This window comes from Venturia canescens, chromosome 6 (assembly GCF_019457755.1).
Source record: "Venturia canescens isolate UGA chromosome 6, ASM1945775v1, whole genome shotgun sequence".
Lineage (NCBI taxonomy): Eukaryota > Metazoa > Arthropoda > Insecta > Hymenoptera > Ichneumonidae > Venturia > Venturia canescens.
The window spans coordinates 11,377,695-11,396,943 of NC_057426.1; the positions used below are offsets into that span (position 1 = coordinate 11,377,695).

At 42.2% G+C, this 19,249-nt stretch overlaps 1 protein-coding gene across 8 annotated transcripts in view; it reads right to left on the minus strand.

The window, feature by feature from the left end:
• Positions 1-19,249, minus strand: part of LOC122412002 (nephrin-like) — a 142,957-nt gene that overhangs the window by 9,456 nt on the left and 114,252 nt on the right. For all 8 annotated transcript variants that reach the window (XM_043421187.1, XM_043421189.1, XM_043421186.1 and 5 more), the window contains 5 exons: positions 2,958-3,090; positions 2,668-2,876; positions 1,779-1,895; positions 1,487-1,690; positions 354-650 (listed from right to left, as the gene is read on the minus strand). In XM_043421187.1, the coding sequence (XP_043277122.1) occupies positions 354-650; positions 1,487-1,690; positions 1,779-1,895; positions 2,668-2,876; positions 2,958-3,090 (960 nt within the window). The remainder of the gene's footprint in view (positions 1-353; positions 651-1,486; positions 1,691-1,778; positions 1,896-2,667; positions 2,877-2,957; positions 3,091-19,249) is intronic.

Consider the following 19,249-nt stretch of genomic DNA (forward strand, 5'->3'; position numbering starts at 1 on the left):
GGAAAATATAGAAGGTTTTCTACACAATCGACAAATTCTTTCGACACACTCTCCTAATAAGATATGATTTTGGAACGTATCATTGGATCTAAAAAATCTTAACGTTTGAAATATTTTCAGATTCTCGTTGGACACCGTACGAGTACAGAAAGTTGATGAACTAATTTCGGAGTCAACTGTAACGAATCGTTGATGATTTTCTCCGGATTTTCAAATTAGTTCGAAGCAGTTTGCTTTTCCACTTTCGAAATGACGAACGTCCACTTTTATTTGAAGAAAAAACATTTTTCATCCGCATCGCATTCGTACAGAGAAAGTGCTTGACGTTGAAAAAAATCGAATGTAGTACTAACGATGAATATCGAGTTTCCAGGAATCTTCGAGGGCGGATCCAGGAATCTCGGATACACCACCGCGACAGGTGACGAATTTTCCAGCGTCCTCAATGCTCGGTACAAAGGTCACTGTACTCGTCGTCACATTACCATCTTGTTCCGAAGTTTGCCTGGCGTTCCGCAAAAGCATGCTGCCCTTGGTCCAGATTATCTCCGGAACGGGTCTCGCACCGACGACCTCGCAACTCAACTCGTACGTTGCTCCAGCGCTCAACGCACGATTCTCTCCGAGTATTCTTACCCACAGTGGTTTTACTGTAATTCATTATGGAGATTAGTTAGAAGAAAGTGAGTGCAAAAGTAAGACTTTCGTAATCGAAAGTAAAGATATTCGGTTGGACGTTAAAACCTCGAAAAGCTATTTTTCTTCTGTTATTTCCGGATTCATAATTTTTCTTCAAACACAATAATTTCGAATATTTCTACCGATAGAAGAAAAACCGCTCAAATCATCGACGAGACAGACGAAAAGCTGGTTTTCAACTTGACGAAGCTCGCGACGGAGGGCTTTTTCGACGACAAAAATTCTCTTCCAGTAGAATTGTGACCGCCCCTTAACAGGACACGACTTTTGAAAAGTCATCCAACTTTACTTTTTACTTATCTGCAGTAACGAAACCTGAACAAAAGTTCGCTCGTTTTTTCAAAACTCTTAAATAGTTTCACTACTGACAAGATCATTGAATCCGATGAAAATTATATTTCCATGCACGTTTTTCCAAAAAAACCGTTTTTATTTTTTTTTTTCCGTCGATCATCCATTTCAAAGATTTTATCAACAGCGCACACCCATCTTTTTTTTGGACCTGTCTTCTCCCCCATTTTCCTGTACGAAAACTGAGTAAGATAGAAGAAAAAACAAAATATTTGTGTATTTTAAGAGTATTTATAATTTATACCGGTCCAAAAAATTCGTGAAAACAGTCTTCTTTTGTCCGTCTAATTAGGGTAGACTCCTTAAAAAAATAAACGTAAAAAGCAGGCACCGAGGTTGGTCACGGTTTGCGTTTTTTAAATTATTATTCGATAGAATGTGCGGACGTGCGAAAAGTTGGTTAATGAATAATTCAAATGTTTTTAGTAGTACTCACGTGTCATGTTAAGGGAGACCGAGCTCGATATTGGAGCAACCATATTGTTGTTAGAAGCTTGACAAGTGAAAACCGCGTGAAGATGTTTCCTCTCTAGTTTCTCAAGGCGAAGAACATTCCGAACACTTTTGACGCCGACGGTATCGTAGCTGTCGTCGAGAAGAGCGTTTTCCTGCCACCACGTGACACGAGGTTGAGGCCGACCTGCGATATGAACTCGCTCGTTATTATCTTGTCGTCGAGTTCACCACTGTCAGCAGTGTCTGACCGTAGCGAGACTCGTTCCACTTACCACCAGTTGCAACGCACGTTATGTTCAGACTGGAGCCTTCGCTGTAAGGACCGAGAATGTAGTTGCGGATGTGGGACCTTCCGTCTTCGTCCAGGATGCTCAACTGGTCCGGAGGGACTGCCGAACAAGGTTTTTCATTTATTTTATTTCTCTGGATTCAAACTAAACAATCGAATCGCGAGGTACAGCCAGTCGGAGTTGAAATTATTCCGAAAATTAATCGACTATCGTCTTTCAATTACATCCTTTTGTGTTGGACTATTTTCTTTGATTCAAGTCGGTGGATGTTTGATTGTACGAGAGGGTGCGAAATGCACGGCACTAATTTTATAGGAGCGTTTGGTAATTTTGTTTGTTTCCTAGAGAAAAGTTGTGAGTAAGGCAAGCGTTAAATGATCGAACACGGAGAAACAAAAGATTTTTATGCTCTACGATATTTGCCCCACGCATTTCATTCCATTTTCGACCGTTTCCAAAAGCTGCGAGCATCAAAAATGCGAGTCAATTTCAATATTTCATAATGCATTAAAAAGTGATGTAATCAACAAACAGAAGTCTGCATGAGTAAACATTTGATTTTGGAAATTTGTCAAAAGCGAATAGAAGCCCTCGAAGTCCGATTCCGGAATTGCACATGCAGTGCGACATTAAATTTCCTTCTCTCAGATATAATTTTTTTTCAGCGATGTTTCTGTACCGTTAAACATAAATAAAAAAACGTGTCAAAGCTTGAGACAAAAGTTTTTGAATAATTTGTCGTGTAATCTTGGTGGCACAGGTAGCAGCGCGGATACGAAGATCCTCACTTTTTTCTTGTATTTACTCGCACACCGTCCAAGTGGAGAGATTCTTCTATGACGAAAGATATAAAATAGAAGAATGGGCTTACTTATAACGGTCAGATTAACTTTGCTGTTTCGCGTTGGCGATTGTCGAAAATCGACTCGGCAACGGTAGAGACCCGCATCGCTTTCTCGCACCGATTCGAGCCGAAGGCTCGCTGGTTTGTCCGCGTGCGAAAAGGATCCACGTCCGTTAAGGTTCGGATCCTGCCAGTGCATTCCCTGCTCGAGACTTCCGGTTTCTCGGGAATCGAAGCTGCACAAGAAACCATCTTTCCAATTATTGTTCTTGAATCGGGAGAGCGTGACATGAATAACGTATGAATGAGATTTAAACCTGTATATAGGAGTATCAGTTCCTTCCTTGTACCAAATAACGAGCTGAAGTTTCTCCCCGGGTACGGGGGGCTCGACGTCACACGGTAATTGAGCGATTCCCCCGGCGACTGCGTCGGCATCCGTCATCCTCACTGCAATCACAAAATTCCTACAATCGTTTCGATGACTCTGGCGCGTATATATAATAGTACCGTAGGATGAATGCATATAAAGGAGACGCGCGTCCCCTTTATAACGAGAACGTTGCTTACGCGAGGGGAATTCCTTTCGCGTGCATACGCAAACTCGTGAATTATTTATCAACCATGTTAAATATTCAACTTTTAATAGCTCCTATATTTTTATACGTATTTACGTATCGCGACGTGAGTTTTGGTGTACGTCGAGAGAAGAAAGGCCTGAAGTGGGATGGAGGAGGATAGGGCGCCGTTGAGAAAACAAAATTGTATTTTTCAGTTGAGCGAATGCATGACTCCGACTCTACTGTAGCTGTTACAGCCCTTATGGAAAACGCCACGTCCCGAGCGGCATTTATTTATTTGTATTAAGCTCTTTATTTATTTTTCAAAGATGCTTTCGGTAGTGTCCTTTGTGTCGAGCTGCTTGCTCGGAGTTATTTAAAAATTGAAGCTCATATTTCGTGTCTCAACTTTGCATGCGCTTATTCATAAATTTTCAATACTTTGAAATATGCTGGTTTAATTTACCATGTAAAAATGATGAAAAAGAATTATGTCGCGGTTGTTCGAGAAGAATTTTCATCGTTTATTAGACAATATTTTTCGTCCGGATAAAACGAATTCTGTCGGGAGTTTCTTCCTCACTCTTTCTCTCTCGCTCGCACTTTCTCTTCCTTTGGCTCTTCAATGCTTGCAAAAGATTCTTTTAAAAAGCTTCGTGCATTCGGAGCGTCCTCGAGGGAACGAATCTTTCATTTTTCTTGAGCAATATCCATTCGAGCGACGCGACGAGATGATCATGTAAAAAAATTAACCGCCATGCATCAGTTTAAAGTACAACGCGCGATAAAACGTCAATTTATGGAGAAATTATACACTCGGCACTTTCGATTAAAATACCAGGCCACGCGATGAACAATATCACGATATTATGCATCGAAATTCTGCGAATCGTTGCAAACCTCATCTACGCACCAGTGACAAAAACGAGAATGTGCGCAAGCGGAATGCGCCTGCATATTTTCAATTTATAATTATTAATTCAAAGGCAATTGTATTCACTCTCAATTTCCCTCATTGCTTAATACAACGACGCAACATTTTACGCATACCTGGTGTACCGAAATGTATTCAACGGACTTTTGTATGCGACGTGCTCATTTGAGCGTATTTTCTTTAAATTCTACTAGTTTTCCATGACTTTATACGATTGCTCTACCTTGAAAGATTCGTCGAAAAAAAATTTCTGACAAATAACATGGAAAATATTGAGGTCGCGGTAGAATGAACCATGACCTTGTAGTTTTATTGAAATTCGTGCATTTTCCGAGAAAATTTCTCGACGAAGATCTCGAAAACTTATCGGTACTCAGTCATGGAACTACTGCACATAACTGCGATCCATTTTTCACTGTATACTGGTTCGCAGGAGCAATATATTTTCCCAGGTCGAAGTACTCGAAAAATCTGCAGTTCTCCTTCGAGAGGGAAGTACATTGAATAATCCAACACGATCAGTGAACTTGTCACACACTTTCATTGAAATAGCTTGAAAATAATGTAATTAGATATTTCTATTTGCAGGAAGATGTTTCAAGTGAGTCTATTTTTCATTTACAATGAAAGAGTGTAATGAGATTTCAGTTTTAGAAAAAAGTGACGTAGCTCAGAAAAGTTTTGTGTGCTTACAGCTTCCATAGATTGACTTCTGTATTATGAGTTCTCCATGAATTTATAACGCAACGGTGTAATTGCGCCGAAAGATTTGGCACGGAAAAAATCTCGAGTGCTTGCCTCTGGAGATTACGTTAAAAGTATCATTTCATTAAAGTGATTATTCTGAACTGTATTTCCAGTGATAATTGCCTCACCTTGTACGTAGAAGTAATCAGGCCAAAGCCCGATGAGACAAAGTGAAATCCCCTCAACCATATGTTGGAAGAGTTTCTACCTTCGATTCTATTCCGCTATAGCGAAATCACGTACCGTTATGTGGAATGAATATATTCCTGATTTTGGATATTATTCTGTTGTTAACCGGTTGACTGGTCAACCTGGTGTCATACATGTACGAAAAAAAGTCGGGCCCATTCTCTGATAATGTATCATTTCGACCTAAATACAACGGTTTTTGACTCTTTGAGTCGCCGATTCCATTTCCGAATTTAATTTTTACGTTGCTATTCTTAAAAGGGGGGAAAAAATCAAAGGTTGAGGGTGAAATTTGCAGATTTTCCAATCGAATGTTCTTATGCTATGTTACACAAAACATGTACTATCAAAACATGGTTTGAAACATGTTTCACACGATTATGAGTCAAATGAGATAAAGTTGTAATGACCGAAAAAAAAAATTTTTCGAAGGCAATAGACTTCGAAAAAATTCCAAAGTTCGAAAATTTTCGAAAATTTTAAAAATCGAAAAAATGACCTCCAAGGATGGGTTCGAAACATGTTTCACACGATTCTGAGTAGAATGAAACAAAGTTGTAATGACCGAAAAAAAAAAAAATTTTCGAAGGCAATAGACTTCGAAAAAATTCCAAAGTTCGAAAATTTTCGAAAATTTCAAAAATCGAAAAAATGACCTCCAACGATGGGTTCGATACAAGTTTCACACGATTCTGAGTCGAATGAGATAAAGTTTAATGACCGAAAAAAAAAATTTTCGAACTGACTGAAAAATTGCCGAGGTTCGAAAATTTCGAAAATTCATTATCCCCAAAAGGGTGAAAAATGAACGGAGCAGGCTAATTGACTGCATTTGAAGAGATGCCGTTGGGCCAACAACAACCGAAATTTTAAGTAAAATATCAATCAGACCTTGCTTGAATGAGTAGATTAAATGAATACTTGAAATAACATGATCGCATCCCTCGGGCAATGAGCCAAAGTATTTCAGTCAGTTTTGTTACAGTCGTGTTCGAGTTAAATAAATTGCCTCGTGTAATCAGAACGTACGATGTTCGATCGAACAATTGCGTGTTCGTAATTCGGAAAGAAATTTTCGGAACCGTATTTTTTATCCTTCCTTAAAAAAGCCATTTCGACACATTGAAATGTGAAGCCTCTATTCGTTGCCATGGTTTTGTTTATTCGTTGTTGCTAGTTTATACAAAAATTCCATTACTTTCCAAGTCACTCGACAGTTAATAAGTTTCATCGAAATTTAAGGCCTCTCCATTTTTAGTCAGAACGTCAATCTTGACATATATTTCGGTATAACTATTTTGCATTAATGCCCTTATTTCAATGTATTCAATGAGCCTTCCACTTTCGAGCACGGCGAAGATAAAAATACTGATTACCCAAGCGACTGCGCAGCCTCTGAGTGATCGTTATTTGACGACTCAACATCGGAGTCTCACACGCTCACGGTTCGTGTGGCGCACATACGCAAACGAGCTACCGTACATACATTTCGATTTAAATGTGATTATTTCAAACCCAATCGATCCTGTGGCTCGAGTTTTATTATTTTTCCAACGGAAGCATTTAGTGCGATCGCATAATACGAAATAAGCTCAATCAAATGAATGAAGATTCAGCGATTCGTAGCGTAGTTGTCTCACCGAGATGACTTTCAAGGATCGCAACAACTGAGCGATAAAATGAGCGCAATATGATTATTGACGCGGCGAGTGAATCGTTCTGCCTGATCGCGTAGTGCAACACACTTTTATTTGTGATGAGTGTAGTCATTGCGTAACATCGACGATCGCTCGTGGCTCCGAAATTCTCGTACTAGCAAATTTATCTCCGGGCGTTTTATCGCTCCGTTGCAAATTGGTGAATTTATGAAAATCACAGTGTGCTGTCCTCGCGAATTTGTTTCTTTGACCAAGCATTTCTGTCGCGGTTCATCAGTATCGATAGAGACAAATTGACGATTGCGAGCCAAAGTGTTCGTTACATTTTTCAGTTCCCAGCATCCAGCATGATGCAGCAAGGGGAAAAAAACAAAAATCTGCGTTCACGAAAATCAATAGGGAAGCAGAGCTCTTCGATAGCTGGCCGTTTCCATCCGCGGGCTCGCCTATGCGTACGAGGATTAACAATTACACAATATCAAGTTAAATTCGACTAAAAATGGCCGCGGTCGGTGACTTTTTATCATCGCTCGAGTACAATTCAGCGGGGGATTCGCTCCGGGATGTAGGTCCTTTGTCGAGAGATCAGCGCGTTCTGAATAGTTTAAATCCCACAGCAGGAGCGAAGGCCTCTGTGTAGGATGAAGGAGAGACGCCAAAATGCCTGCGAGGCGTTATCCTTAGTACGTAATGACGTATGCGCTCGCAGGGATGACGCGTGTACACTACAATTATTCTTATTATTTTCATTTTTAAACAAAATCATAATAATAACAATAATACAAGCGGTTTACATCGGTCCTGCATCTTTCGCACATTGTAATGCGCGTTATGAATTAACAAAAGAGTGAAAAGTACAAATGCGACATAATGGAAAATTATGCAGGCTTAGGAGAGTGCATATTTTCTTTTATTCCTCTACGTTTTTTGTTTGATCTTTTTCTCCTTGTTGTTGATTTTTTTTTTTTTTTTTTTTTTAAATTTATTTCTTTCTTTTTTTTCCTGTTTCGTCAGCACGCGCGTACGTAAAATTGACTCCGCCTCCGACATATGTGCACGTGTCTGGTACACGCGCAAGAAGAAAATAGGAGAACGCGCCAGAGAATTGTACACTGCTGGCGCGACAATGAATATCCAAGAGACAATGCTGCATGCGCATAGAGATATGTGAAGAAAGAGAGAAGGGCGGGGGAGGGGAGGGGAAAGCTTCGTACTGAATTTCCATCTCGATGCACCTTTGCCATCAGGTAGGAACCAGGGAATGGACGGACCGACAAACGCAGAGCCGGGGATAGCGAGTCCCGCGCCTCGACGACTCGCATATTTCTCGCGTTTTCATAAATGCCTAGGACGACATAAGCTGAAAATACGGAGCTCGCTAGTATTTTGAACATAGGCGGGAAGGAGGGGGGGAGGGAATTGGGGGTAGAAAGGTACAATAGAGACAAGGGGTGTCTCGTATACATACATATGCGCGCAATCACATTTTTAGCCTCGTTCAAGTACGAGATTCAAGCAAATGCATCGGGGTTTATATATACAGTCGGGGAGAGATTGCACCGTGGATCGCACAGTAGCAGTGCTAAATTATTTATCCTTGTTATTCTCTTTGTATACACACAGACGCGCACACACCTCGTACCCCCGACGCCTAAACCCCCAGGAAACACGCTATTCCTCGATCAATTATTTCCTTCTCCCTTTCTCGTCCGCCGGTCTGTCGCTTTTGCTTTACAGTTTCTCTACATATAGAGGAAATAAAAATATAGAATTCACCGTTTCGCGGAATTCTTATTAACTTTTTATTTTTCCTTCTGCATCCCTCATTTTTCATCGTGAATCGTGAGCGGAGTCTCCGCTCCTGGTTGGAGAGCCTCTCGTTTAGCAACGTCGGCTTTAAAATGTGTCTCGCCGCCGCCGTCGTCGCGCGCGCGAAGATATCGAAACGTACATCGAATAACGCTCAATTCCAGTTATCGAAGCGAAATAATTGCGGTCTCCTCGCGTTATCAACCGCACACATATATACGTGTGTTCTCTGGCGTGCTCTGCATCGGAACAATGGAAAGAGCCGATAAAATCACCGCGGGGGAGTAAACTCACCGAGTGGAAGCAAGAGGAAAATAAATAAAAGACGTTTCTTCGTCCTTTTTTCCTCGTTGCGTTGTCCACGGAATCGAGAAAAAATACGGTGAATTCGGACAGGGGGAGAAACCGGGAGAAACCCCTTGGATAGGGCGTTGTCGGCCGAGAAGCGATACAAAAGAAAAGTGATTTTTACGTCTCTCGTTTCCCAGCAGCGCTAAAGAGAAGTCCGATACAACGACTTCCGGAAGTTTGCACGTGCTCGTATGAAGAGCAATTGAGAAATCGGAGGTTAATTGAGTTAGCACTTCCGGTTGTAGGGGCTGCCTCTGATAATTGTAGCACAGCACTGGTCAAGGCACCAACAGCAGCCCTTATTTTTCACGTCCTTTTCTTCTCTCCCCTGCGCAGCCGAATTGTCAAACTCGTTTTCGCACGCGTACACGTGCACACACTTATGAGTGTAACCGGAGAATCGCTCCGTGTTTTTTCTCTCTCAGCGAGAAAAGTTGACCTCTTTTATTATCGAAAAACATCGCTATGCACAATGGAACGTCGAGATTCAGCCTGCGCTATACTTCGACGGAGTATACTCGCGGAGAACAGGAGAATGAGAGAGAGAGTCAAGAGCGTTTGGATAAACACCCTTAGAACGAGCTCATTGGACCGAGACCATTCACTAGTCGTCGTTATACACCCGTCAGAGAGTCTCGCCACCCTGAATTCTGGGGTAATAATGCACTGAGAGGTGCTGGTGGCTGCGCGTGTGGGTTTCGATAGGCGTTATAATACACACGTGGTTTAACCTCTGGTGAATGGGCCGTTTATCGAGGGCTAGAGGGATTATCGGGGAAGGGCTAATTTTTTTTTCTTTTTATTTTTATTTTTTTTTTCTTTATCACATCAGTCGAGTAGATTGATCTCGGTCTTTTGTCGTGACGGGAAAATAATTCAGGGGAGCACGTTATAGAAAATACGTAGAAAAGGGTGCGGATGAGGAAGAGAGAGTTTGTTAATTAAAAATGGAAATCAGTCTCGATCGGTGGGACGCTCGATCGAGACGGATAATCGATGGACGATCCTTTGATTCTGTTTCGGACGGAGCATTGAATATTGGATGGTCGCTTAACTCAACGACCTCGTTTTTTAAAAGTTCGCTAATTAATGACACTTCCTATATCAATAAGAGCATAATAAAACGCCAGTGCTTCAGTAATTTCGTCAAAGAGTCGTTGAAATAAAAAAAATTTTTAAAGTCGAATTTATTCCATGAATAAATGTGTTTCTTTTCGCAATAGAATTTTATATTTTAGTTGTACCGAAGGAAATTTTAGTTTTGCTTTTACGAATTTAAATAATGTGTCGACACAAGCAAAACGTATTTAAGGCCTTAACACCCTCGCAGCGGGCGGCTTTCTTGATTTTTTTCGACAAGAAAATAATTGTTTATTGAAAATTAGCTCCAGCTGTATTCCAGTATAGCACCTTTTTTTGAGCATCAGTTGCGGTGGACATGATGACTAAAAAAACTATTAATTCGATCCATACCAAATTTATACCACTTATTTATTATAATAATAGGCCCGGGCCTGGACGAAGGGTTTGTAAAAATTTTGATTTAAAAAAAATGGCGACAGTTTTAACAAAAAATCATTTTTTGAGGTGCTAAATTTTTAGTTTTTTGTTACAATTATTTTTTTTTCCAACAAATTACGAAATTCTTCCTCCAGGCCCTAGCTAATAAAAAAATGTTCGATTTATCCGCCCATCGCACAGGTGTATACAAGGCCTTAAAATTATGCTCGCGCTTCAATCCAGCAGTAAATTATTTCCACCAATTTTTTCGGTACATCAGTCGAGCTGCTAACCATCAATGTCCCATACAATTATGTACAGAAAATATAAAATCTGGGCCGGTTCTGCCAACTGAATTTGTCAGTATAAATGTAACGATTGTGCTCATAGAATGTTAGCAAGCCTCTTTCATGGCATAAAATTTGCTAGCACTTTTGTTAAGTGCAATGATTTTCATCTGTTATTGCAATAGTTGGTGGAGTTTCACTCCGTCGTCCCAAAGTATAAACGAGAGGGAACATAACGTAAACGAAATGTAATTTGTCCAAGTACGACTTTCGTTAACTTTCTTTTCCATGTGAACGAAACGCGGCATTCGGTATTCGCGGTGTCCTTTCCTTTTAAGAATATTCCCTTCATATTTGTGATGCATCCAAGTATATATAACTACTGAGACGGAGTTTAGTATCTTCGTATCACCTTACATCATGGAAGATGCAACAAGCTTGGAAATTCAACGGCAAGTAGCTACACCTAAACATCGGTATATGTATATGTGACATCTTGGTACACGTAACAGCCTCTTGCAATCTTCACTATACGTGCAATACACGCTGGAGTATGAGTTTATACGAAGAGGATCTTCGACCGAGTATCTTTGCTGAGTTTGTTCTCTCTCTCTCTCTCTCTCTCTCTCGCTCTCTCCTTCTCCTTCTCCATCTCTTCGCGGATTACACCACATACTTGGATGCTCTCGGCTCGATGTCGTCTGTAACATCACTACCCATTCCTCTGACACACAGAAACTCTCTCGCTCTTTTCCTCCCGTTGGCATATCTCTCCCCTTCCCTCTGTACTTTCTGGTGCAAAGTTCCGTCGTCGACGACGACGTTCATGTAAATACAGGCCGATTATACAAACAGCATATACAGTTACCCGGTATCTAACCGAGTTTCCTACGATATTTGAGATCCGAATCGACTTTTCCCGGACGAATAAGCAGGCAGAGGAAAGGGAGGAAGGAGCGCCGGTACACGGGAAGCCCCGTCTCGAGAATCAAATTTTTTATTTGATTTTGATCCGCGCCTATGTTTCCTTTTATTATTACAAGAACGTTATTATTTCGAAATAGGCAATAACATGTGAATAATTCATATACGATATTATACTCGTAAAATGGATATTTCGTGGAGGAGAATTTATATATAAAGGATAAAACGAGGGAAAATCGATGATATGCGTAGACGCGAAATAACGGGCATAAATCAGAAATGGTATTCATTATCCCGGTGTATATGTAAAAGTCGAAAAAGCCCGTCGGCTGAAATTGTGAAACGGGGGAAATCGGGGCGGTCCTGAAATCGATTAATCATCGTTTTGCTCCAATCGCGTAGTCGAGGGTCCGGAGCGATTCTTTCACAACGGCGATGACTAAAGAAAAAAAGCAACAAATACTAATTGGATCTTCGGAGTTAGCGGCGTCCGATTTCAAGATGTACGTAAGGTGCACCGAGCTTGATAAATACATATGAGAACGAGGCGTATGTTTGAGAAAGGGAAAAAATAAGACAGACGAGCGGTTGGTGCAATTTGTAGCGTCGAAAGGTCTAATGAATTACCAATTAGTTCGTCGGTAGGCGAGGGAGCTTTGTGTAGCCAAGTATAATAATAGACGCAGTCGGGGAGAACGGAGGCGAAAGGCCACGAAAAGCCGAGAGTTTCGTTAAAGACGCGAGGCTGTAGACGAAACGTAGCGAGGAGAGAGGAAACGAGAGAACGGTAGAAATGCGCGCGTATACGTCTTAACTTTCCGTCCACACGAGGATTTACCTCGAGGTGAATTCCGTAGAAATTCTCCGGTATGTTTCACGATATAAATATATGTCTATGGGAAAGGTCCGTGCAATATGGGACACTGGGGCAGAATGGTCCACGCAAGTTTCGCAGCTCCTTGCGGAGAGGGCAAAATGAAAGGGCGCAAGAAGATGAAAGATTTTTTTTATTGGATGGAAATACTAGAAAAAACTGGAGAAAGTTCAAGCCACATGGAAAATTCTTATGCAAATAAAGCTTAATGCGAATTCGCTCAGAGATAATGCGCGCACACTGCGCGTATATGTATGAAAAAAAAAAATGATGATTTTGGAGTTTATTTTGTACAGATTATGAGGCAGAAACTGTGAAATTCTATAAACGCGTTTGTTTGCGGAAAGATATTGTTTTTATTTCGAGGATGATGTCCCGTTTTGCCCCGGTTTATATGAGCGTAGCGAGAGAGAAAGCGGGAAGGAAAGGCAGGAAGAGAATACATCTCTTCTGTCTCGTTCCGACACTGGCGGATGCGGCAACGGCGGCGGTATATGGTGGCGGCCGTGGTACTCGTCCGAGCCAACATCTGGCTCTTCTCTCGCGGAGCCTCGTAAAATAACGAACGTTATTAAAGTTGGATTAAACCGAGCTCTTAACTCCCGCGCGTGGTGCTGACGACTTTTATTCCAATCTCTCGTTTTCTTTTCGTAAATTCGTCGAGTGCCTGCAACTGCACTTTCTACGACACTGCTTAATTCTTCATTTACAGAGGCGTGTGCTGCGAGCCCAGCAGCATCCATTTGTATGAGTTGCGCCTTGTTCCCGTGGCTCTCCAGACTCCGCGGGAACGAATCATCGATAAGCAAAAGAGGGCGCGGACAAAAAATGCTGCTGCGAGAGTGGTACCGTTAGAACTGCTATTCGACGAGCAGGACAAATACATTGCTGGCAGCTTCGACTCTCCCTCCCGCTCGGTATGTACACCCGTGAAGGAAATAACTCCAATATTCCCCTTTAACTTGCACCGAAAAAAGGAATCGAGGGATAAAAGAAAAGGGTAGAAAAGATAACAACGTTACGCAGGAGTAAAAGAGTGGATAAGGGTGAATTGGTTGCGCAATCAGCCGCGAGCGTTTTTCCTCCAAACGGAGAGTGCTCGAGTTACAGTTTCGATCTCAAAGAGCATCCTTTGATGAGGACCGAAGCTTGTCTCGGTACAGACAGCCATTTGAGATAACAAAAATCAACAGAATCAACAACGACAACGCAACAACAACTGAATCAATACTCGCCTGGTGAAAATGAAGATTAAAATATTTATACGGAAAAATTGGTTCATTCGTTGTATATCCGAGATAGCAAACATTTGCAATCAATCATGAATAATAAAATATCTGTCTCTCATCCGTAATTTCGTGCTCTCTTTCCGTATGTTTCAAGCCAGAACGAAGGCAGCGAGGAGAGAGCGCAACGGAGAAAGAGAGTAAGAGAGTAAAGGAGCGAAGAGCGGGAGAGCGAGAGAGAGAGGGTGGGACGTACGACTAGAATTCGCACAACTTTCGCGAACAAGATTAATCGAAGTAAATCCATTCAATTACGTTCTGGCGTGGCAATCCCCGCCTCCTGTACCGGAGGCTCTCGACGCGCTCAATTTGTATTATTTAATCAAAACTTTATCCGTAGTCGCTCAAAGCTCGTGATACGCGAGTTGAAAAGGTGGGAGCAGGACGGAGCGGAGGGGCGTGGGTTTGCTATCGTCGATCGAGCAAAGGAGAATAAGGTTTTGCACGGCGCGCGCCGCGGCGGCACTCTCATCGGTAAGGACCAAAGGATACGATACGTTTTGAATATTCGGGGGAAAAAAAGAGTACCTTCGGGAACCGAGCAGCCTTCTGGAGTGCTAATCCTTTTTTATTAAAAGGAAAAAGAGAAAAATGCAAGTGCTCTCCTCGAAAACCGCAGCTGCTGATGCTGCCACTTTTCGGCGCGCCCGCCCGATTCTCCCTCTTTTTTTGTCAACGTCAGCGCGGTGCACCCGAAGCCATTTTCTATTTCTACGTATAAACGGATTTCTCGGAGATGCTCCTTGGGCTCTGATGGCTAAAAAGAGGAAAAAACGAATGCACAATCCACAGGATCGCGTGGCAAAAAAGGTTGCGCGCACACACACACGGAGGAGCACACGGAAAAACGCTCAGTTATGCACATACACACGCACACACGCATTTACCCACAAATACTTGCCTCGGATCAATTTTTATTTCAGCGCTTGCTCTTCTGGAGGGAGAAGTTGACACACGCGACAAGTCCCGAACAGGAAAAAACCGTCGTCGAACCGCGTTCGAGCTGTTTTCTTCAACGCTCATTTCTTTTTTCCACTATATTTTCGAGGAGTTAAGAAATTCTAAGGCGAAGAAAAAATTCCGCTGATCCTCGCGATACGCGATTCGCCGTTTACTCACAGATCTCGTGATGGACGATTCAGCGTTGGTAAAAGAGTAAAATACAGATACGAGGAAAGAGCTCAGAGTCCTTTTCTGGAAGTCTTCCAACAATGATTTTTACCAAATGAAATCCATACCGTCGAGATGACGCGAGAATGTGTCTGCCAGTCGCCTCGCGCTCAATCCTTTTCCGCGATTTTCCATTCTCATACATGCCCAATTTTCAAGACGTTAGTAATCTTATCATCATTCCTCCACAAAAACGTATCCTGCTCGCGACGTTGATAAAAACACGAAATTTCTCAAAATAACAACAAACAAATGTAAACTCCATCAATAGTTCAGAAAATATTTCCTAATTATATACAAAAAAGAGACCTTGCCGCATTCAACGGCTCGAAAATTATTTCCGCTCTAATCGCAAGTCTCAAATAATTACATCACTAATTACCGGATGCGTCAAATAGCGCTCAGATTTAAGAAAATACAAAAATTTTACTTCGCGATTCTTCCGAAACGAAGTCAACGAAGCAATGTCTCAGCCTTTCGCATGCTTAATTATTCAATCCCAACATCTTGAAAAGTGTTAAGAGTTACGGTTTCCGAGATGGATCGCGACGGGCGGGTAGACACGACGAAATTATAAAGGATCCTGGTAGCTATAGACTATCGTCCGTATATATACGGAGCCCTAAATACACGGTGTCGGGGCTTCGGTCGTCGAAAGTGATTGACGCGTCTATAGCGCCATGCAACGCACATTCGTGTGAAACAAGATCCAGCAAAGGGGATATCCATTGTATGGAAAACTTTGGAGGCTCGCGAAGGTGTTCCGGGTGCGTTGGCTGCGCGAGTGAATCGGAAGGATGATATACGGGAGAGGCGTGGGAGAGAGAGAAAGAGAGAAAAGAGAGGGAGGAAAGCTCGGAATATGGGTCGTTGAAGTCATTCGTGAGGAGGGACACTCTCGAGTAGCTTTGCGAGCTTTTCCTCGAGTCTGCGTCTTGGTAACTATAAGCTGAAAGGCGAGAGAACCGGAACGCCCGAGTAGGAGAGAGGAAGAGAGAGAAAGAAAGAAAGAAAGATATGGAGGAAGATGGTCCCTGAAGGGGCTGCAGAGTCGTTGGACAAGTTTGTTTGCCACACGCTACGGGCCAAACTAGATATTCTCTGCGTCCTCTTGGACTACAACGCTCCTTCCGGGCTGCTATCTTCGATCATTTCCTCTCCCTACTCTGTATACATCGAGACTCTTTCTTCTTCAAAAGTTTCGAAAGCTCCTTCTCGTTTCGCGCAATGCTTTCTCGCCACCTCCCACACGCCTTTCCGCCTCTTCTCGTCGTTCCCTCTTTCTCTTTGTCACTTTGCTGTTAATCGTCTTCGCCGTGCACAAAATATTTATAATATACGATGCACACATCTACATATATATGGATGAATAAATATGGGGGAGGATATTATAAATGCTTTGACGATTTTCACCGAGCTTCAGAGAAAAGGACGAAAGAGAGAGAGAGAGAGAAAGAGGCGAGGACGCGACTACAGCCAAAAGTGAAAAGCTGCCGCTCGAGTTCTCCCCGCACAGCGTGTTATTCAACGATTCGAGCCCGAGCCGCTAACGCCGCGACTTGCACTTGATAGCATCGTTAGCGCCGAAAAAAGAAAGTAATAAAATATTAAAGCGTAAAAAAGCGGAGAGAGAAAAGAGGGATAAACCGCGGGATGTTAATTCGATAACGAGGATATACGTGGCGTATAACCAAATTCTCTCTGTCATTGAAAAAACGTTTGACATTCCGCGATATCGAGCGGCGTATTTAGCCCGGGAAATGATCAATTTCGAGGAATAACGGAGACGAAAAGAATATCCTCAATCGTTTCAGAGTCTTTTTATTCGATTTTTCGTTTTTTTTTCGCTCATCCTCGTACATCGAATTCAGTACCGACGGATTGAAGATGGGAAAAGGTGAGCAACCGCGCAGCGCACACGAGCAACCGAGCGGACGATTGAATAATTTATAGAGCTCGGATTTGGCCGCGATCGGTTGCAATATTAATGCGATCGGGGAGCTCGGGATTTTGGGCAAATTCCAAGTTTACTGATTTACCAAACCTTTTACATATACATACATTAGAGCATATACGTATATATCTGTATATTATTGTAGATACGCATACAAGCGAGAGACGCGACGTACTCGAATCGGGTGTATCAGCGCGAGTGGAGCAAGAAAGAGGCTCTGTGGAATGGTCCGCGCACGACTTTCCGTTCTTCGTGGGATGAATTACGAAATTGAATCTAATATACGCCTGGTACGTAATTTCGAGGAGATAAGGTTGCGCGTCGTTATATACTCTCTCCTGCGCGCACTCGAGTCCCCGGGCCAGCCAGGGCGAGCATTAATAGGAAATTGAACCGATAAATCAGCCACTGGCCCACCGCAGCCCACCGTGCGCTCCGGCGTCCCAGCTAAATTACGCTCAGCACACACGTTGCGGTCCGAATTGATATCAACCGGAGCCGTTAAGGAGCCACGCTGCATCTAATCTCACGCTTCGTTACTCGCCCGCCCCGTTTTCTTTCTCCGTCCACAATTCTCCGCTTCTATACATTTTCTTACCTCGCTTACCTTCGTACATTTAACAGCATCCGCAAATTCTCGTTCTCATTACATTACAAATTCCCTTTGGTAGGAAGAAACATCCGGAATGTTGCGCGGCGTTTTCGGAAAAACTTAAAATCACTTGCCAAACTCCCATCGTCGTCGGTGATTGAAATATACAATTCGTTAGTTTTCTTTTACTTCAATTATTATTTCGTTGACGTGCGCACACTAATTATTCACTGCCTGCAGTTAAAATACTCGAAAAATCTTTTCACTATATTCGTATACCGCTGTTTTATATGCTTCAAATCTTTGCATAATTTCTCCAGTGTACCTCGCGAAGCTCATCGAGTGCTTCTGGAGTTTCAAGAACGACTAATAACCGCGGGAATATTTTTAGTATGCGACGCTTAACTTTGCGATGTTGGAGTCCAACGAAATAAACACCCAACAAAATGGCCGGATGTTTAAAATAATAACAAGTTGCAATTAACATCAACTACAATAAAACAAAGACAAAAAGAGAAAAGCAATTTTTTATTTCATATCAATATCATAGCAATATTTTCGTTATATTTTCATTCGTTTAGTATAAGCTGTGCGTTGGAGGTAAACATAACAATAACATTGGACGGAAGGGGAAAAAAATCAAAAAGCGTATATACCGACGACACGAAAAAGTCGGCGTAATGGGATATTTGATAAGGGATAACGCGAATATGCAGTATCATAGGAGCTCGCGAAGGTACCGTGGGTAAATACGAATCGTATTATCGTTTTGTTGCATCCATTGTGAGTTTTATAATGTAAATAAGGTCATGGTGAACACAGAATACAAGCGGACGGAACATGCATTATTTTCCCCGTTACGTTTGTTTTCGTAAGCCCTAAATAAAGACGAAAAAGTACTCTGTTTGTACGCAGTTATATATTTTCTGGTGTTACGTTTGGAGATGAGTCGATAAATTTGCTGACGCGTTTTGTCATTCAACAATGCTTTAATGATTTGTTTTGCCTCGTCGAAATTTCTGCTACTGCAGCTATTATAAAGGGAGAGAAAAATATTCTACAGAAATTTCCTACTATTTTCGTAAGTACGTAGAATTTGATAAAAGCTGCGGTGTAATACTGTGAGAGTTTTCACGGCTTAGGCTATTATTCTCTGGCGAAAAGCGCGCTGCAAAAATGTGAGCGGGCCAAAATCCTTTGCGAGTCGGGACATCTTTTTACCTCGGTTAAAAAAATAAAAGAGAAAGAAAACAAAAATGAAGAGCGTACATACGGAGAGAACGCGAGAGAGAGAGAGAGAGAGAGAGAGAACGAGAAGGGAATTTTATTCTTTTCTTTCACCGCCCGTCATCACGGGCCAGAGAGCATGCATTTCCACAGAGAGAACTTTTCGCATTATGCGGAGCATCGGGTCTAGAGAGCTTATTTTTTATGATTATTTCGGTTTGGACTACAAAACCGGAGATGACGTTGGCGAGAGGGAGAAAGAGAAAAGGGCGAGAGAGCTCACACAGCGGCTGCATTTATCGTGACCAGAGAGCCGAATCAGCACACACACGCGCATACACACTCTGAAACTTTTTTTTTTTGCGTTTCGTAGATCCTGCGGATAGGTTTTTTCCGCAATACGACCGTTTGTTCACCTGTCCTCACTCCCCTAACTCACGATTGTTTCGACAAGCCACTTTGTTGTTTACCATTAACTATACATCAAGTTGGTGGGCACAATACAATAACGGTTAAAAGTTGCAGCACCGAGCGAGAAGCAGCGTGT